Raw genomic sequence first — 15447 nt, 5'->3', positions numbered from 1 at the left:
TTTAAACGATTCCTCGCCATCACAGCCAGTATTGTTATACTGTGCATAAATACTGCATTGTACCAGTACGTTTCATAACATTAATAAAAACTTCAATAAACCAGATTTTTTACCATTAAAGTGCAGTAGATAGATTTCTTATTTTATGTACTTTTATATTTTTTTCTTTTTCAAAATAGAAATGTGACGAATACCCCCCCCCCTTTTTAACAGAATTTGTATTATTTGTTTTCTTTATATTTTAATTTCCCAATAATATAAATATTCTCACTCATTCCTATTTCCACGTTTGAATATTCTCAGTCTGTGTGTAGGTACATTTGTCAGCTCTGACTTAAATTTGTATTAAAGCCTTTCAAGAAATAGAGTTCTTTAGTAATGGCAATTTAATTAAGGGGGCGTATTGAAATGAAATGCAATTAGATAATCTTTTTTCTCCATTTACATAATCAACATGTATTTTTTAATCATTGGGTTTTAAGTTTAAGTTCGAAAATGTGCATTTTTATTTCTTTACCTAATACAGGGGTGCGCAACATGCGGCCCGCCGGCGCCTCCTTTGCGGCCCGCCGGTTGATAAATAATTTGGCCCGCCTTCTGGCTTGCCAGAATTTTAACCCCAGAATTTCTGGCTTCAAAAACATGACTATATCAACATGCCCCCTCATTATGTTTTACTGCCCCCCCCAAACAAAGCAGTCCAGAACCGGGGCTGTTTCAATCATTTTCATATTTTGCGGTAAAACAAAGTTACTGCCGTTTGCTTCTGCGTTGAACACTGTCAGAGCTAGCCACAATCTCTTGTAAAAAATAGATTGATAGGCCTATTAAGTTCTCGTGAACCCCATGTAGTTAACGGTGACATAAAATAAGAAACAAGATTTTTTTCTAGTGTCTCTGTAGTTCTAACTGGTGAATCCAGGTACGTGTGAGGATGACATTCGCGCCAGGGCTGAAAAGGTTGAAGATGAAGACTCTTGTGAAGATGTAAACTCTTGTCATTTGATAGCCTACCCTGTGCTTTAGCCCATGTTAGAAGCCTTTTGTTACAAAATAAAAACACGTGAACCCTGGTATTTTTTACACTCATTTTCGCTGCTGATGTATTTATTGGTTCATTAAGACGTAATGGTTTTGACTGAGCCATCTGGAATGGCGAAAGCAGCTTCTCGCGTTTACGGATCTGGCTCCATCCATTGACAAGACAGGTCAATATTTTTCCCCCACGGGTCTAAAATGAGAAGTAAACTAATCCGCACTCTGCGTTCCAATGGACTACTCCTCTTATTCGCACCTCTCCAAGTTAAAATCTTTTTTTTATCTCTGATTCTGACAGTGTCTGAATGTCATGTCTGACATGTATTATGTTTAGTATATCTATGTTCAATGGTTCAATTATTATTGTTCACTTCTTAATAAAATATGGACAGCACAAGATGCATGTGATGTGTGAGTGAACAAAGTTGGCTATATATAGGGTGGCCACTTTTCAATATTGCTTTAATTGCTTTAATTTTGGTATTTTTACTATTATGAATTTGATTATATTTGGCATATATAATATAATCACCTCACCTTCTTCTCACCTTTTTAACTCCTGACCCATTTTCATGCCTGATTATACAGTATGCCTCCTTTAAAGTGAGTGCTTACCTGTGTTTTTTGTGTGTTTAGATTAGATAATTTAATTACTGAAAAGATTACTGAAAATATTGCTATTAGAATAGTAAATAATAGATTTGCAAAAGATGGAATTGCAACTACAGCACGTGGCAACATTCAGTGATGGTCTCTACACTGTCTTTAAGCATGTCTTTGTTTTATTTTGAGAATAGAACTGTTGGTGACTGAGAGCAAGGTGATTTACATACTCTTGGGAAGCAGGTCTGTAGGAGTTGCTCTCAAAAGACCCAGAGGCACTGCAGAGATTTGAGGAAGCATTAGACAGCATGGAGGTGGAAGACATGGAGATAGTGGACATGCGTCTGAGCGTTGAGGACATGATATAAGGCATCAGTACTGATCCCACACGGCTTTTCTTCTTTTCTGTCAGGGATGGCTGGAGGCACGAAAACATACCACAAGTAGACCTGCCATAGTTAGACAGATTGATGTACATGACTTTCTGGGAATTAAACTGATACTTCTGCATACATTAAGATCAGTTTTACATTTCTTTTTTGTACAACATTAATACACGTGTTTCACAATACTACTAGCTGCTCAACAAAAAAATTAAGACAACAATGGCTCATCAATAAGCTTAGTACTCAAGGTTTAGATTAGAGAAATTATTGATTTAGTCTATATTCATATCTGATTTAGACTGAAGAGGAGCATTACACTTGTGGGAAAGGTACAGACTACATTATCAAATTAAGATTATTCAGCCTCACTGACCAGGCTGATGACACCATACGTCTTCTCAACTTTCTCCCTCAACTCTTGGAAGCAAGTGACCAGGCGGTTGTGAAGAGGTTTCAGCTGTTCTGTGGATTTCTGTCCATGGATTTGTATTCCTTCATCCAACAGTGGAATCTGAAAGATGGGAATTTTCAGCCTAACCTTTTCCAATTTTGTTTCTGTGGAACTTAATTTCAGGGCTGGATTAAATCTTAACCTGACAATCTTAACCTAAAAGCTGTTGCAACATATACAAAGATGAAAAACAGATATATGACTAATATGGTAGTTTATTCATTTATTTGTTTTATTGTTGTGTAGACATACCCAGTCCTTGGATTAGAACCCTATTGATTATTTTTGAGATGATGTTAAAGGGATTTGATGTACAGCAAGATGTACTAAGCAGCTATTCAATTTGTAGCAAATACATATTTCCAGCATCCAAACTCAGGTGAATTTATGCTGTTCAAATGACTAAGGGTGTAAAATTGTATCAAATATCTAATATCTATATCTAATAAACAGGCCATTCCATGTAAATGTACATTTTCAATTTCATTTACAAAGAGGTCTAAGCAAAGAAGGACCTGTAAAGCAATAAGATGCTTCAGCACTTCAATGCGTTGTAGATCCTCAGGGTGCCGCTTCATGTAAGCCTCCGTAAAAAATGCCTGTAGGGGAGGAGAATCGGGCAGAACCAACTCAGACGCAATATATCCTGAAATAAAGAAATATTTATATTACTTTATATTCTTAGGAACATAATGAGCTTGAGCTGAATGGCCAAACCTTCTCATAGTTTGCGAAACCACCCATGACAGCTGGGTCCACAATGCCATTGAGCATCATGGACAGAGGATGCACACTGAGTGTGTGGTCACATGCCTGCTGCTGCACAAGATTACTCAGCTTCTCATTGGCCAGCTCCATGGTTTCTATTGCGTTCTGCAATGGACTGATCTCATCCTGATAATTACAGATAATTGAACTTTGGAATAAACCATTAACGCTTCATAATAAGGCCACTTGAAGAATGTACTTGAAGAATGAGTGAGACACATTCTTTATACTCACCACTGACACAGACTTCACTTCAAACCATTTGAGTATGCCTGGAAAACGATAGGCTGTGATGTATGTGGTTTTTTCAACCCACATGGTCTATGAGGCAAGTTTAAAAAATACATAAACAACAAAGAACTGTAATTTCTGTATGATATTCAGTAAATGACTACTGTCTATTGATTGATCCATTTGGAAATTGGTTAGTCAAGCAATCAACTAATTGCATTATAATTATGCAGCAAATGGGAAATATATTGAAAGTCATTATGAAGTGTTTTGTAAATCATATGTCTCACTGCACTTTTTGGATCGTAATTACTTAATGACTCACAGCAAATTCGTTTTCTGGATCTTTTTCACCTTTCCTGAATGGTCTAGAGTACTGGAACTGGTCTACCTGATTTGTCCTGTAGTAACTGGAAAGGACAGCAAGAAAAGATTTAACATAAAATGCAAGTACTGATATTATACATTGAGTTTTCCAAAGATTTTGATCATCATAATACTTAAGGATTTGTTCTGGAACCCCCTTGTCTTTGAATTGTGGAAGTAATCTGAGGACAGGTTTGACAGTAAAACACTGGATATCTAAAATGTTTAAGTAAAGGACAATTATATAAAAGACAGTATTGTGTTTCAAATGGCTATATGCAGACTTAAAAACCCATCATGCTTAGCCATAAAGGATGACATTTATTGTGCACAGTAAGTCTCCTTAACAAATGCCTTTTTGCAAAATGTCTATAGATACAAGCTCAAAACAGATTTTTCAGTAAGATCTGTGTGCAAAAGGTCTTCATTGCTAGTGTAGGATACGTTGCCCAGCCGAGTTGCATATATTGACACCAGGGGGTGCAGTACTGGTCACCCTGACTGCATTGGGAAACTGAGAGAGTAACTTCAAGCTGAAATCTTCTAGCCATTCATACTCCTTTCCCCGGTAGATGAACATTTTGTTCTATATTAAGAAAACAATTAAACAAGGACATTAGAGTTGTTTAATTCAGAAATGTTTAAGTCCCGATTTACTGTGCATGCCTTAAAATAGACAAACAACAATGACAAGTATTAAAGAGCAAAGTTATGTCCCTGTATGCTATGACCCTTAGCTATTTCTGGCAATATGGGGTTCTCAATTACTTAAAAAGAGCATGGCCAAATAATATTCATTAATGTAATTTACAAACACTGTAGGTGTTGCACTGGCTGGCACACTTATCAAGCAGACGTATTCTTATAAAATACGGAAAACATCTCAAAACAAATAGCATCACCTACACATAGTAACTCCAACAGTTTGCTATGTCATGTTCAACCACTCATTACATACCTAAAGAGCCCATATCAGGAGATAAAATATTGGGTCTAGAGTTACATTTATTGAAATACATACATTACTCATTATGTGTGCTAGCCTGAAAATACCAATACTTGAATGATGCTATTTAATGGTTTTGATTCTTTGGATCGTGTCTATAAATGAACTATCCCTTAAATTTGTGGTTTTGCTCACAACATTAATTATATGATCTCAGTCAGTACTTGAGCCACTTACCCTGAGAAAAGAGGGGAAGCTCTGGCCGTAATAACCCACAGCAAAGTACTCAGGCTGTGGCCTCATTGCATGCATAATGTTCTCATAAAACTCTGCTTGCTGTTTCTGTAATAACAAATTTGAAGCAAATTCGAATTTTACATTAGATGTGTGGAAAGTTCGAAAATATGTTGAAAGTATGAAAATATAAGGATGCACAAACATAATTAGTAAATAAATAATTCCACTTAATTCTTGTAACTGTAAATTTGAACATGATTTCTTAACTCATGGACAATTTTGTGAGATAAGCCAATTTTGATAGACATGCTGATTTTGATTGCATGCATTAAAATCTCTCTCTGTGAATGTGCCCTCTACAGTAAAGCTGCATATTAAGGAGAACAAGTTTAAAACTAGATAGGCAAAGTTTGTGAACAAACTTTATGTTGGCTTGCAAAGCAGCTGAAACGCTGTTTTGAATGTTGATGGCCTAATGTTAAAGGTTGTTTTAATTTTATCATTGTTAAATTATGTTGCGGTTAAGCGGTAGTTTAGGTGTTTGGGGTAATTACTGCTGAGGTGTAATTGGTGAAGTTAGGTGAAGTTAATACAGATGTATTTGATATTGTTGAAGGCTATTAGTTTAATAGGGTTGTTGATGTTGAGAGGTAATTTAGCTGTTTGGGGCAATTACTGCTGAGGGGTAATTGACTGTGGGGTAGTTGACATTGAGGGGTTATTGACCTGTTGGGGTTATTGTTGTTGATGGATATTAAGATTAATGTGTAGTTTCTGGTAAAAGCTTGTTTAGATGTGGAATGTTTTGTTGAGGGGGTATTTACCTGTGGTGGGGTAATTACTGTTGAGGGGCAATTGGTTGTGGGGTAGTAAAATTGCCATTGGGGTAGTTAATGCAGATGTATTTGATATTGTTGAAGGCTATTAATTTAATGGGGTTGTTAATGTTAAGAGGTGATTTAGCTGTTTGGGGCAATTACTGCTGAGGGGTAATTGGCTGTGGGGTAGTTGACATTGAGGGGTTATTGACCTGTTGCGGTTATTGTTGTTGATGGGTATTAAGATTACTGTGTAGTTCCTGTCAAAAGCTTGTGTAGATGTGGAATGTTTTGTTGAGGGGGTATTTACCTGTGGTGGGGCAATTACTGTTGAGGGGTAATTGGCTGTGGGGTAGTTGACATTGAGGGGTTATTGACCTGTTGGGGTTATTGTTGTTGATAGCTTTAAAGATTTCTGTGTAGTTCCTGGTAAAAGCTTGTTTAGATGTTGTATTTGTTGTTGAGGGGCAATTACCTGTGGTGGGGCAATTACTGTTGAGGGCCTATTGCCATTGGGGTAGTTAATGCAGATGTATTTGATATTGTTGAAGGCTATTAGTTTAATGGTGTTGTTGCGGTTAATAGGTAATATAGCTGTTTGGGGCAATTACTGCTGAGGGGTAATTAGCTGTGGGGTAGTTGATATTGAGGGGTTATTGACCTGTTGGGGTTATTGTTGTTGATGGGTATAAAGATTACTGTGTAGTTCCTGTTAAAAGCTTGTTTAGATGTGGATTATTATGTTTGGGGGGTATTTTCCTGTGGTGGGGCAATTACTGTTGAGGGGCAATTAGTTGTGGGGTAGTAAAATTGCCATTGGGGTAGTTAATGCAGATGTATTTGATATTGTTGAAGGCTATTAGTTTAATGGGGTTGTTAATGTTAAGAGGTGATTTAGCTGTTTGGGGCAATTACTGCTGAGGGGTAATTGGCTGTGGGGTAGTTGATATTGAGGGGTTATTGACCTGTTGGGGTTATTGTTGTTGATGGGTATTAAGATTATTGTGTAGTTCCTGTCAAAAGCTTGTGTAGATGTGGAATGTTTTGTTGAGGGGGGTATTTGCCTGTGGTGGGGCAATTACTGTTGAGGGGCTATTGCCATTGGGGTAGTTAATGCAGATGTATTTGATATTGTTGAAGGCTATTAGTTTAATGGGGTTGTTAATGTTAAGAGGTGATTTAGCTGTTTGGGGCAATTACTGCTGAGGGGTAATTGGCTGTGGGGTAGTTGACATTGGGGGGTTATTGACCTGTTGGGGTTATTGTTGTTGATGGTTGTGTAGTTTCTGTTAAAAGCTTGTTTAGATGTGATTTTTTTGTTGAGGGGGTATTTACCTGTGGTGGGGGCAATTACTGTTATGGGGCAATTACTGTTGAGGGGTAATTGGTTGTGGGTTAGTTAAATTGAGTTGTTGTTTAGTTATACAGTTAATACTGCTGCAGGGACTGAGGGAGAGAAGAGGTTCCGTGCGTGTGTTGTGTGAGCCTGTGGGGATCTCCCTTACGGAATGTTCACCATTCATTCTCTATGGGAAAAAGTCAACTTTGAGGCGTTGTCCTGAGGACACCGTATGTCCGACATGTCCCAAAAGCACAAGCACACTATTCCCGTATGAGATCTGCGATTCTCCCAAATTTCAAGGTTCTAGCTCAAAAATTGCGACCTGTGAAAAGTGTCGAAAAGTCGAATAGAATAATAATAAGAAGAAGAATAGGGAGAACAGTATGTTGGCTGCTTCGCAAGCCAACATAATAAGAAGAATAGAGAGAACAGTATGTTGGCTGCTTCGCAAGCCAACATAACTAGGTTTACTTCTTGTACTACAACTGGTGCCAGGGTGCGTGCACCAAAAGTGATGCATGATGCTCCAGCCATGTGTGTTGCCCCATGTGCTGTTGGGGCGCGAGGTTGTGTTGCCCCATGTGCTGTTGGGGCGCGAGGTTGTGTTGCCCCATGTGCTGTTGGGGTGCGAGGTTGTGTTGCCCGTGTGGTGTTGAGGTGTGAGATTGTGTTGCCCCGTGTGGTGTTGGGGCGTGAGGTTGTGTTGCCTCGTGTGCTGTTGGGGCGTGAGGTTGTGTTGCCCCGTCTGCTGTTGGGGTGTGAGGTTGTGTTGCCCTGTGTGGTGTTGAGGTGTGAGATTGTGTTGCCCCGTGTGGTGTTGGGGCGCGAGGTTGTGTTGCCCCATGTGCTGTTGGGGCGTGAGGTTGTGTTGCCCGGTGTGCTGTTGGGGCGTGAGATTGTGTTGCCTCGTGTGCTGTTGGGGCATGAGGTTGTGCACCACTTTTAAGGTCCATTTTCAATATTTTCCAGCACCTTGCAGCTGTAGTAACTTACCTATTTATACAAATATACATACTTGAAATAAGTAATTAGCTTTTTATAGCCTCAAAAGAGATGGCACCATGTTTCTTAATAGCAGAAAAATAAGTGTATAACAATCTTGCTAGCATATGATAGTGTAACAGATTTATAAAGAATGGTCCTGTGTGACGCCCTATTGGGGGGCTGTGGAGTGCTCTTGGCTTAGACATAGGTTTGTTACAGCGCTCATCTAAAAACAGAATTGGAGAAGACCACATTGCTAGCTCAAGCATCTGCTCTAAGGCAACGGCATATACTTGACAAACAAGAAACAAGAAGCAGCATCTATAAAAACTAAAGCTACAGACACAGGTATGAAGTGGTGGCGGTTGTCAAAAAGTATAATATACGTTGGCATTTTGCAACCAAACATGGAGCTAAGCATGCCAAAATTAGGCATCAAGAAAAACAACAAATTGCCAAAGAATTAAAAGGCAAACTACGATCGCAACAGAATGTGATCACAACCACAACTGAAGCGGCAGTAAAAGCTACCTTTGTTGTGGCTGAAATCGCCCCCGCTTCAAAGTCTTTTTCAGAGGGAGTGTTTTTGAAGCACAGTTGCTATTTCACAATTATTTGATGTTTTGAACAAAGTAAATGTGATATCTTTAATGTTATTTCTCTTTATTGACTTGGATAGTTTGATCGTTAATTGATGTGGAGTAATGTGGGCTTCATAACAAATTAAAAGGATTTATGTTATAACAGATAACAGAGCAACAAGCCAAATGTTTTTTTTACATCTATGCAAATATATATATATATATATATATATATATATATATATATATATATATATATATATATGTATGTATATGTAATATTTGTGAGTTATTTAACATTAAGGATTAGTTACATTTATAAGTTACATATGGGCAATGATTATGCTGATGTGGCCCGCGTTAAAATTGAGTTTGACATCCCTGATATATAATCATTTGAAGGCCATTCTTGGAACTGGGGGATTCCAGCTCCCAAAGTGGGTAAGCAACTGTGTTGTCTGCTATTTCCACAGAATAAAGAGCTATATAGGTCTAAAACCTGTATCTAGATTTAGACATGTTTCCAGTTGAGTGAGATTTTGTAGTCCTTCTGCATCCAGTCAGATAACTTCAAGTTCAGATTTGTAGTAAACGACAAGCCTTTGCTGCAAATCCTTCGCCCGGTGCAGCGCGGCTGGCGGACGCGCCCGGTGCAGCGCGACTGGCGGACGTGCCGGGTGCAGCGCGACTTGCGTACTCTCCCCCCAGCTGGCTGTATGGCACCTCCACCTCGCTCCACGACCTTCCTCTGGAGTTGACAGTGGGCGCTTCCACCTCCATGTCAGTCGCCTCACTGTCCTGGCTCCAGCTCATGGGCTGCTCCGGGCTGCACCCCCGGGAGCAGTCCATGCTCTCTCCTCCAGAGCGAGTAGAGGACGGGGTCCACCTCCCTTTAGCCTTCTCAGCCGACGGTTCCGAGGGGGGAGGGCTTTCCTCTTCCTCCGCGGTGTACGAGCCCTCGGACGGAGGGTAATCTCCGTATTCATCCTCCCCCTCGTCGTCATCAGGGTGATCCTCCCCGCCTTTTCCTACGGTGGTAGAAGGACCTACGGGCGGAGGGAGGTAATCCTCTTCCTCCGACTCCTCCTCTTCTTCACCGTAGTCGACGATGGTTTCGTCAATCACCGACGGAGGGTAGTCCTCCTCCCCTTCTCCACCGTAGTCGATGGTGGAGGCGTCGCCTATAGATGGAGGATAATCCTCCTCCCCTTCTCCACCGTAGATGGTGGAGGCGTCGCCTATAGATGGAGGATAATCCTCCTCCCCTTCTCCACCGTAGTCGATGGTGGAGGCGTCGCCTATAGACGGGGAGTAGTCCTCTACCTCTTTCTCCTGCTCCTCCTCCTCAGAGTCCTCCTCCCCGAACTCCTCCTCCGAAGTTGACACAGTAGCGCCAATCGTGCAGGCGCCCACCCTCGGAGGCGAGAGGAGATGTCTCCAAATCCTCACCGCGCCCTTGCGGAACATTTCCGCCATCTCCGTGCACCCACGAGCCGCAGACAGCTGGGAAACGCACACAGGGTCCCTCTCCAGCTGTTTCTGCATGGGCGTAACCTCCTGACGTGGGGAGGAGCCCTCCTCTCGACCGGGGGGGTCTTCCTCTAGCTCGAGGACGCCCACCCGCAGGGGCGATAGCTCCCGAGAAGGAGAGGGGTGCTGCTCCTCCCAGCTCGGGTATGGAGGTCCCCCGAGCCGCGCACAGCAGGTACGCACACTCGGGTTCCAGCATCAGCTGCGCCAGAGTCGGCGGGGCTTTGCGGCACGGAGAAGAGGCAGGGTTCGTACGGTCATGAAAAACCTGGAAAAGTTATGGAATTTGAAAATAGCAATTTCCAGGCCTGGATAAGTTTTGGAAAAACTAAAAATACTCAAATGTTTTGGAAAAGTCATGGAAATTTGCTTGACACAATAAATGTATGTCGTTCCGATAACCGGAAGAAAAAATAAATATATATAATATAGCCATGTTTTGTCTTTGTCTTTCACAGGTTAGTTCGCTGCGTTAGCGTTGGACTCCAAGCGGAGCTGTAGATTGTACTTTGATGACGTGTAAATCAGCGTAATGCTGGTAAATGCCGATTCAACTATGGCTGCTTCAGTTGGACAAATACAAGCTATGGCTTGAGAAAGACAAGGACACGGGGCATGCAAAATGTGCACTGTGTGGTTAACCAACTGGTTAACATTGGGGTTAGAGACTGAAAAGTCCGACGCAAAGCAGTTTTCGTCGTTAAGCGCGAACCTAGATTTAGACACGCCTTGATCGTAAACACAGAATAGAAAAAAACTAACAATGTTCTCGTACGTACAGCGTGAGAAAGAGCGACCGCGTTGCCGAGATGGGCTGCGGTGGAGGCTGCGCTGCTTCAGCTTATCGTACACAACACTACACAACACAACACTCCACTACACTCCACAACACTCCACAGTGCTGCCACTGCACCTCCACGCACCGCGCGAAATTAAGAAAAGTCGGTCGTAACTCCGTCCGTCGTTAACCAGACCCGTCGGTAAAAGGGAACTCACCGGCTTTTAGCCCGGATACGGCTTATAGCTACAACATTTTCCATTAAAAAAAACTTAGATGCGGCTTATATTGATATTGAAAATACGGTAAATGTTTATTTTTTCAATTAAACCATGTGTCTTTTCATTAATTGATGATATACTGTGGAATTTTAGCCTGGATTTTTTCTTATTTTTCGTGTCTACACATATGTTTAGAGAATGTACAGTCATTGAAATTTGTCTGAAAGTCATGGAAAAGTCATGGAAAAGTCATGGAAATTAGTTGTCAAAAAAGTGTATGAACCCTGAGAGGGCGAAGAGCGGTGATGCCGCTTGCTGGGTTTCTTCCCCTTCTTCGGCTTTGACTTATAGCCGGGCATCTTTTTCGTGTTTCTGACGGCTCGTCGTTCTGTGACGATGGGTGCGGTGTTAAGGACGAGACACTGAATCCTCTTTGCAGCAAACGTCACGGAGCTTTAATACATACATATAGCGCGTAAAGCGCACGTAGAACACTGATATACAGAGACGTGTAAACATTAGACAACGACGAGCACAGGACACTGCGCGAGCGCACATTAAATAGACAAACCACATTAGCCCCACGTGATTACGAGACGATTCACAGGTGAGACTGATTATCACTCGACATAACCTCCGAGGCAACACGGTGGCTTGGTGGTTAGCATGTTTGCCTCCCAGCACTGGGGTCTTGGGTTCAAGTCCCTATCTGAGTGGAGTTTCCATGTTCTCCCCGTGTCTGTGTGGGTTTCCTCCGGGGTCTCTGGTTTCCTCCCACAGTCCAAAAACATGGAGGTTAGGTAAATTGGCAGTCCCTGACAAATTCTCCCTGAGTGTGTGTCTGTGTCTCTATGTTCAATAAAAAGCAGTTGTCTGAGTGTGTGTGTGCTTGTATGCCCAGTGGTTGATGGTGCTCTGCCACTAGGATCTGTCCTCTCTCCCCTTCCTGCACCCCATTCAGTCCCCCAGGGGGCTGTGGATCCCGGTAGAGAGTATGCTGTGCGCAATTGGCTGCCGCTTCTTGCCGGTGTGTGTGTGTGTGTGATTGGTTGTCTGTGACTTGTACCCGTGTTAAATTGTAAAGCGCCTTGGGAATTTTGAAAGGTGCTATATAAATCGAACATTCATTCATTCATTCATTCATAACCATAACCACGGGAATCCACTGACGCAGACAAAGCACGTGGACAACGTTGACACGCCCAAAAGACACGGCCGGGGTCCTCAACGTGACAAATACAGTAAAAAAAAGTGGCTCTCTGACGGGTTGGTCACCCCTGGTGTAGGGCTTCCTTTTGGCGGCCAATACAGCTTCAAAACAGTAAACAGTACAGGTGGACACATCAGAGAACAATGCATGTTTCACATGGTCCACAGCCCAAGATTTGCCCAGACGTTTGGCACTGGCATGAGTGATCAAAGGTTTGACTATAGCAGCCCAGCCATGTATATTGACCCTGTGAAGCTCCCGATGGACAGTTTTGGTGGAAACAGGAGAGTTGAGGTGCACATTTAATTCTGCCGTGATTTGGGCAGCCGTGGGGTTATCAACAGAACATCCCTTTCAGACAGCTTCCTCTTGCATCCACAGTTAATCCTGTTGGATGTGGTTTGTCCTTCTTTATGGTATCCTGACATTACCCTGGATACTGTGGCTCTTGATACACCACAAACACTTGCTATCTTGGTCACAGATGTGCCAGCAAGATTTGCACCAACAATTTGTCCTCTTTTGAACTCTAGTATGTCACCCATAATGTTGTGTGCATTGCAGTATTTTGAGCAAAACACTTACCCTGCTAATTGAACCTTCACACTCTGCTCTTACTGGTGCAATGTGCAATTAATGAAGATTGGCCACTAGAATGGTCCAATTTAGCCATGAAACCTCCCACACTAAAATGACAGGTGTTTCAGAGACGCATTAGACCAAACAACATTTTCCAATCTTCTATTCTTCAATTTTGGTGAGCCTGTGCTAATTGTAGCCTCAGTTTCCTGTTCTTAGCTGACAGGAGTGGCACCCAGTGTGGTCTTCTTCTACTTTAGCTCATCCGTTTCAAGGTTCCATGTGTTGTGTGTTCAAAGATGCTCTTCTGCAAGCCTCAGTTGTAATGACTGGTTATTTGAGTTACTGTTGCCATTCTATCAGCTCAAACCAGTCTGGCCATTCTCCTCTGACCTCTGGCATCAACAAGGCATTTGCACCCACAGAACTGCTGCTCACTGGATATTTTCTCTTTTTTTAACTGTTCTCTGTAAACCCTATAGATCACAAGTGTCAAACTCAAGGCCCGCGGGCCAAATGTGGCCCGCCGCGTCATTTTATGTGGCCAGCGAGAGCTTAAAAAGCCAAATTGTCCAAAAAAAAGTAAAAGTGAGCAAAAACTACATTTCCCACAATTATGTTACCTACGAAGTGACGGCATCTCGACACTGCAGTGTTTCCATATCAATGCGATTTTCCCAATAAGTGTAATTGAGATATACAAATAATGATCCCAAAATGTCCAGGAAGAGAAACATCGATGCAGATAGAAGGGCGTTTCAAGAAAGGTGGGAAAGCGATGTTTGCGCTTCAAGGAGAAAAACGGGTATGAAGCGGTGGCAGTTGTCAAAGAGTACAATATATGTCGGTATTTTGCGACCAAACACGGAGCTAAGTATGCCAAAATTAGCCATCAAGAAAAATGACAAACTGTCAAAGAATTAAAAAGCAAACTGCGATCGCAACAGAATGTGTTCACAACCACAAACGAAACGGCAGTAAAAGCTGCTTTGTTGTGGCTAAAGAAATCGCCGCACTTTAGTCTTTTGCAGAGGGAGCATTTTTTAAGCACAATCGCTATTTTCACAGTAATTTGATATTTCAAGTTTTGAACAAAGTAAATGTGATATATTTGATCAATTTTTCTTTATTCACTTGGATAGTTTGATAGTTGATTGATGGAGTAATGTGGGTTTCATAACCTAACAAATTTAAAGGATTTATGTTATAATAACAGCAACAAGCAAACATTTTTTTACATGTACGCAAATATATCTGTAATATTTGTAACTTAAATAAGTAATAAATTCAGAGTTATTTAACATTAAGGCAGACATCCCAAGTTGCAAAAGTTCAGGGAGGTTACCCCCCCGGGGGATGGGGTGGCGAGTGTAAGTTGTAAAGGGGGGGGAGTGGGGGGGTGACTCTGCAGAGAACAGGCCAATCAGAACCCTCTCTGTTTTCTCTCTCTCCTTCCCACTCGTGATTAGAGAAAAAAAAGTCTGTCGCCTGTGTGCACGTTTGTGTGGGGCACTCGTTCTGAATTCCGGGAGATTATATGTGACTCGCGGGTATCAGGGAGACACTACCGAAATGTGGGAGACTCCCGCAGCTTCCGGGAGACTTTGGATGTCTGTTAAGGAGTAGGTACATTTATAAGTTACATATGGCCCTCCGTGGGTAACGATTATGCTGATGTGGCCCGAAGTGAAAATGAGTGAGTGTATGTAGTATAATAAATGGCATAATAACATTATTAAGCATATATTAACCAAATCAAATCCTATGTTTACCCTAGAATTTCATTTTATCTCTGATATGTTTGAATAAGCAATACCCAAGAACGAAGAGAAGTCTTGAAATGTTGTTAAAATCCTAACAATTTTATAATATTACAGTTAAAGAAAAAAAACTACTTAGTGTTCAGAACAGGGATAAGTGAAATAATTACATAGTGTGTACTTTTTAACTAGTTTGATGCATCTAATGTTTTTGGAGTTACTGATCTCTTAAGTGTCCATTTAATTTCTATGATGTAATTTCTGTGTAGCATGCTTGTGTTACAGGAAGGTCAACATACAACAATACAGAAGTGGGACCAAGTCAGTGTTTTGCAAGTCTCAAGTAAGTCCAAGTCTTTATCCTCAAGTCCCGAGTCAAGTCTCAAGCAAAGACAGTCAAGTCAAGTCCCAAGTCTGAAACTTGGAATTTCAAGTCCTTTCGAGTCTTTTTTTTTTTTACAGGCACCAACGCTTTACGAATGCTACGCTGATGCATTTCTTTACTCGTTTTGTTGGTGTCCGCCAGCCAAAAGATGACAGATCATTTACATTTTATCTTATCTTAATTACATAAATGTACTTAAACAAGAATGTTTCGTTTTCATTTTACAAGAAAAT

At 41.4% G+C, this 15447-nt stretch overlaps 1 protein-coding gene across 5 annotated transcripts in view; it reads right to left on the bottom strand.

Moving 5' to 3' along the window:
- dock5 (dedicator of cytokinesis 5) overlaps positions 1-15447 on the bottom strand; it is a 167383-nt gene that overhangs the window by 10101 nt on the left and 141835 nt on the right. For 3 of the 5 annotated variants that reach the window (XM_076992916.1, XM_076992918.1, XM_076992921.1), the window contains 8 exons: positions 5027-5131; positions 4288-4429; positions 3803-4059; positions 3481-3567; positions 3196-3372; positions 2994-3077; positions 2401-2538; positions 1872-2059 (listed from right to left, as the gene is read on the bottom strand). In XM_076992916.1, the coding sequence (XP_076849031.1) occupies positions 1872-2059; positions 2401-2538; positions 2994-3077; positions 3196-3372; positions 3481-3567; positions 3803-4059; positions 4288-4429; positions 5027-5131 (1178 nt within the window). Of the gene's footprint in view, positions 1-1871; positions 2091-2400; positions 2539-2993; positions 3078-3195; positions 3373-3480; positions 3568-3802; positions 4060-4287; positions 4430-5026; positions 5132-15447 lie in introns of those variants that run through there. The other 2 variants (XM_076992917.1, XM_076992920.1) reach the window with 2 other exon arrangements.

Source organism: Brachyhypopomus gauderio, unplaced genomic scaffold (assembly GCF_052324685.1).
Source record: "Brachyhypopomus gauderio isolate BG-103 unplaced genomic scaffold, BGAUD_0.2 sc99, whole genome shotgun sequence".
Taxonomy (NCBI): domain Eukaryota; kingdom Metazoa; phylum Chordata; class Actinopteri; order Gymnotiformes; family Hypopomidae; genus Brachyhypopomus; species Brachyhypopomus gauderio.
Note: the sequence above shows the minus strand (reverse complement) of the source record. Positions and strands in the feature narration are given on the sequence as shown.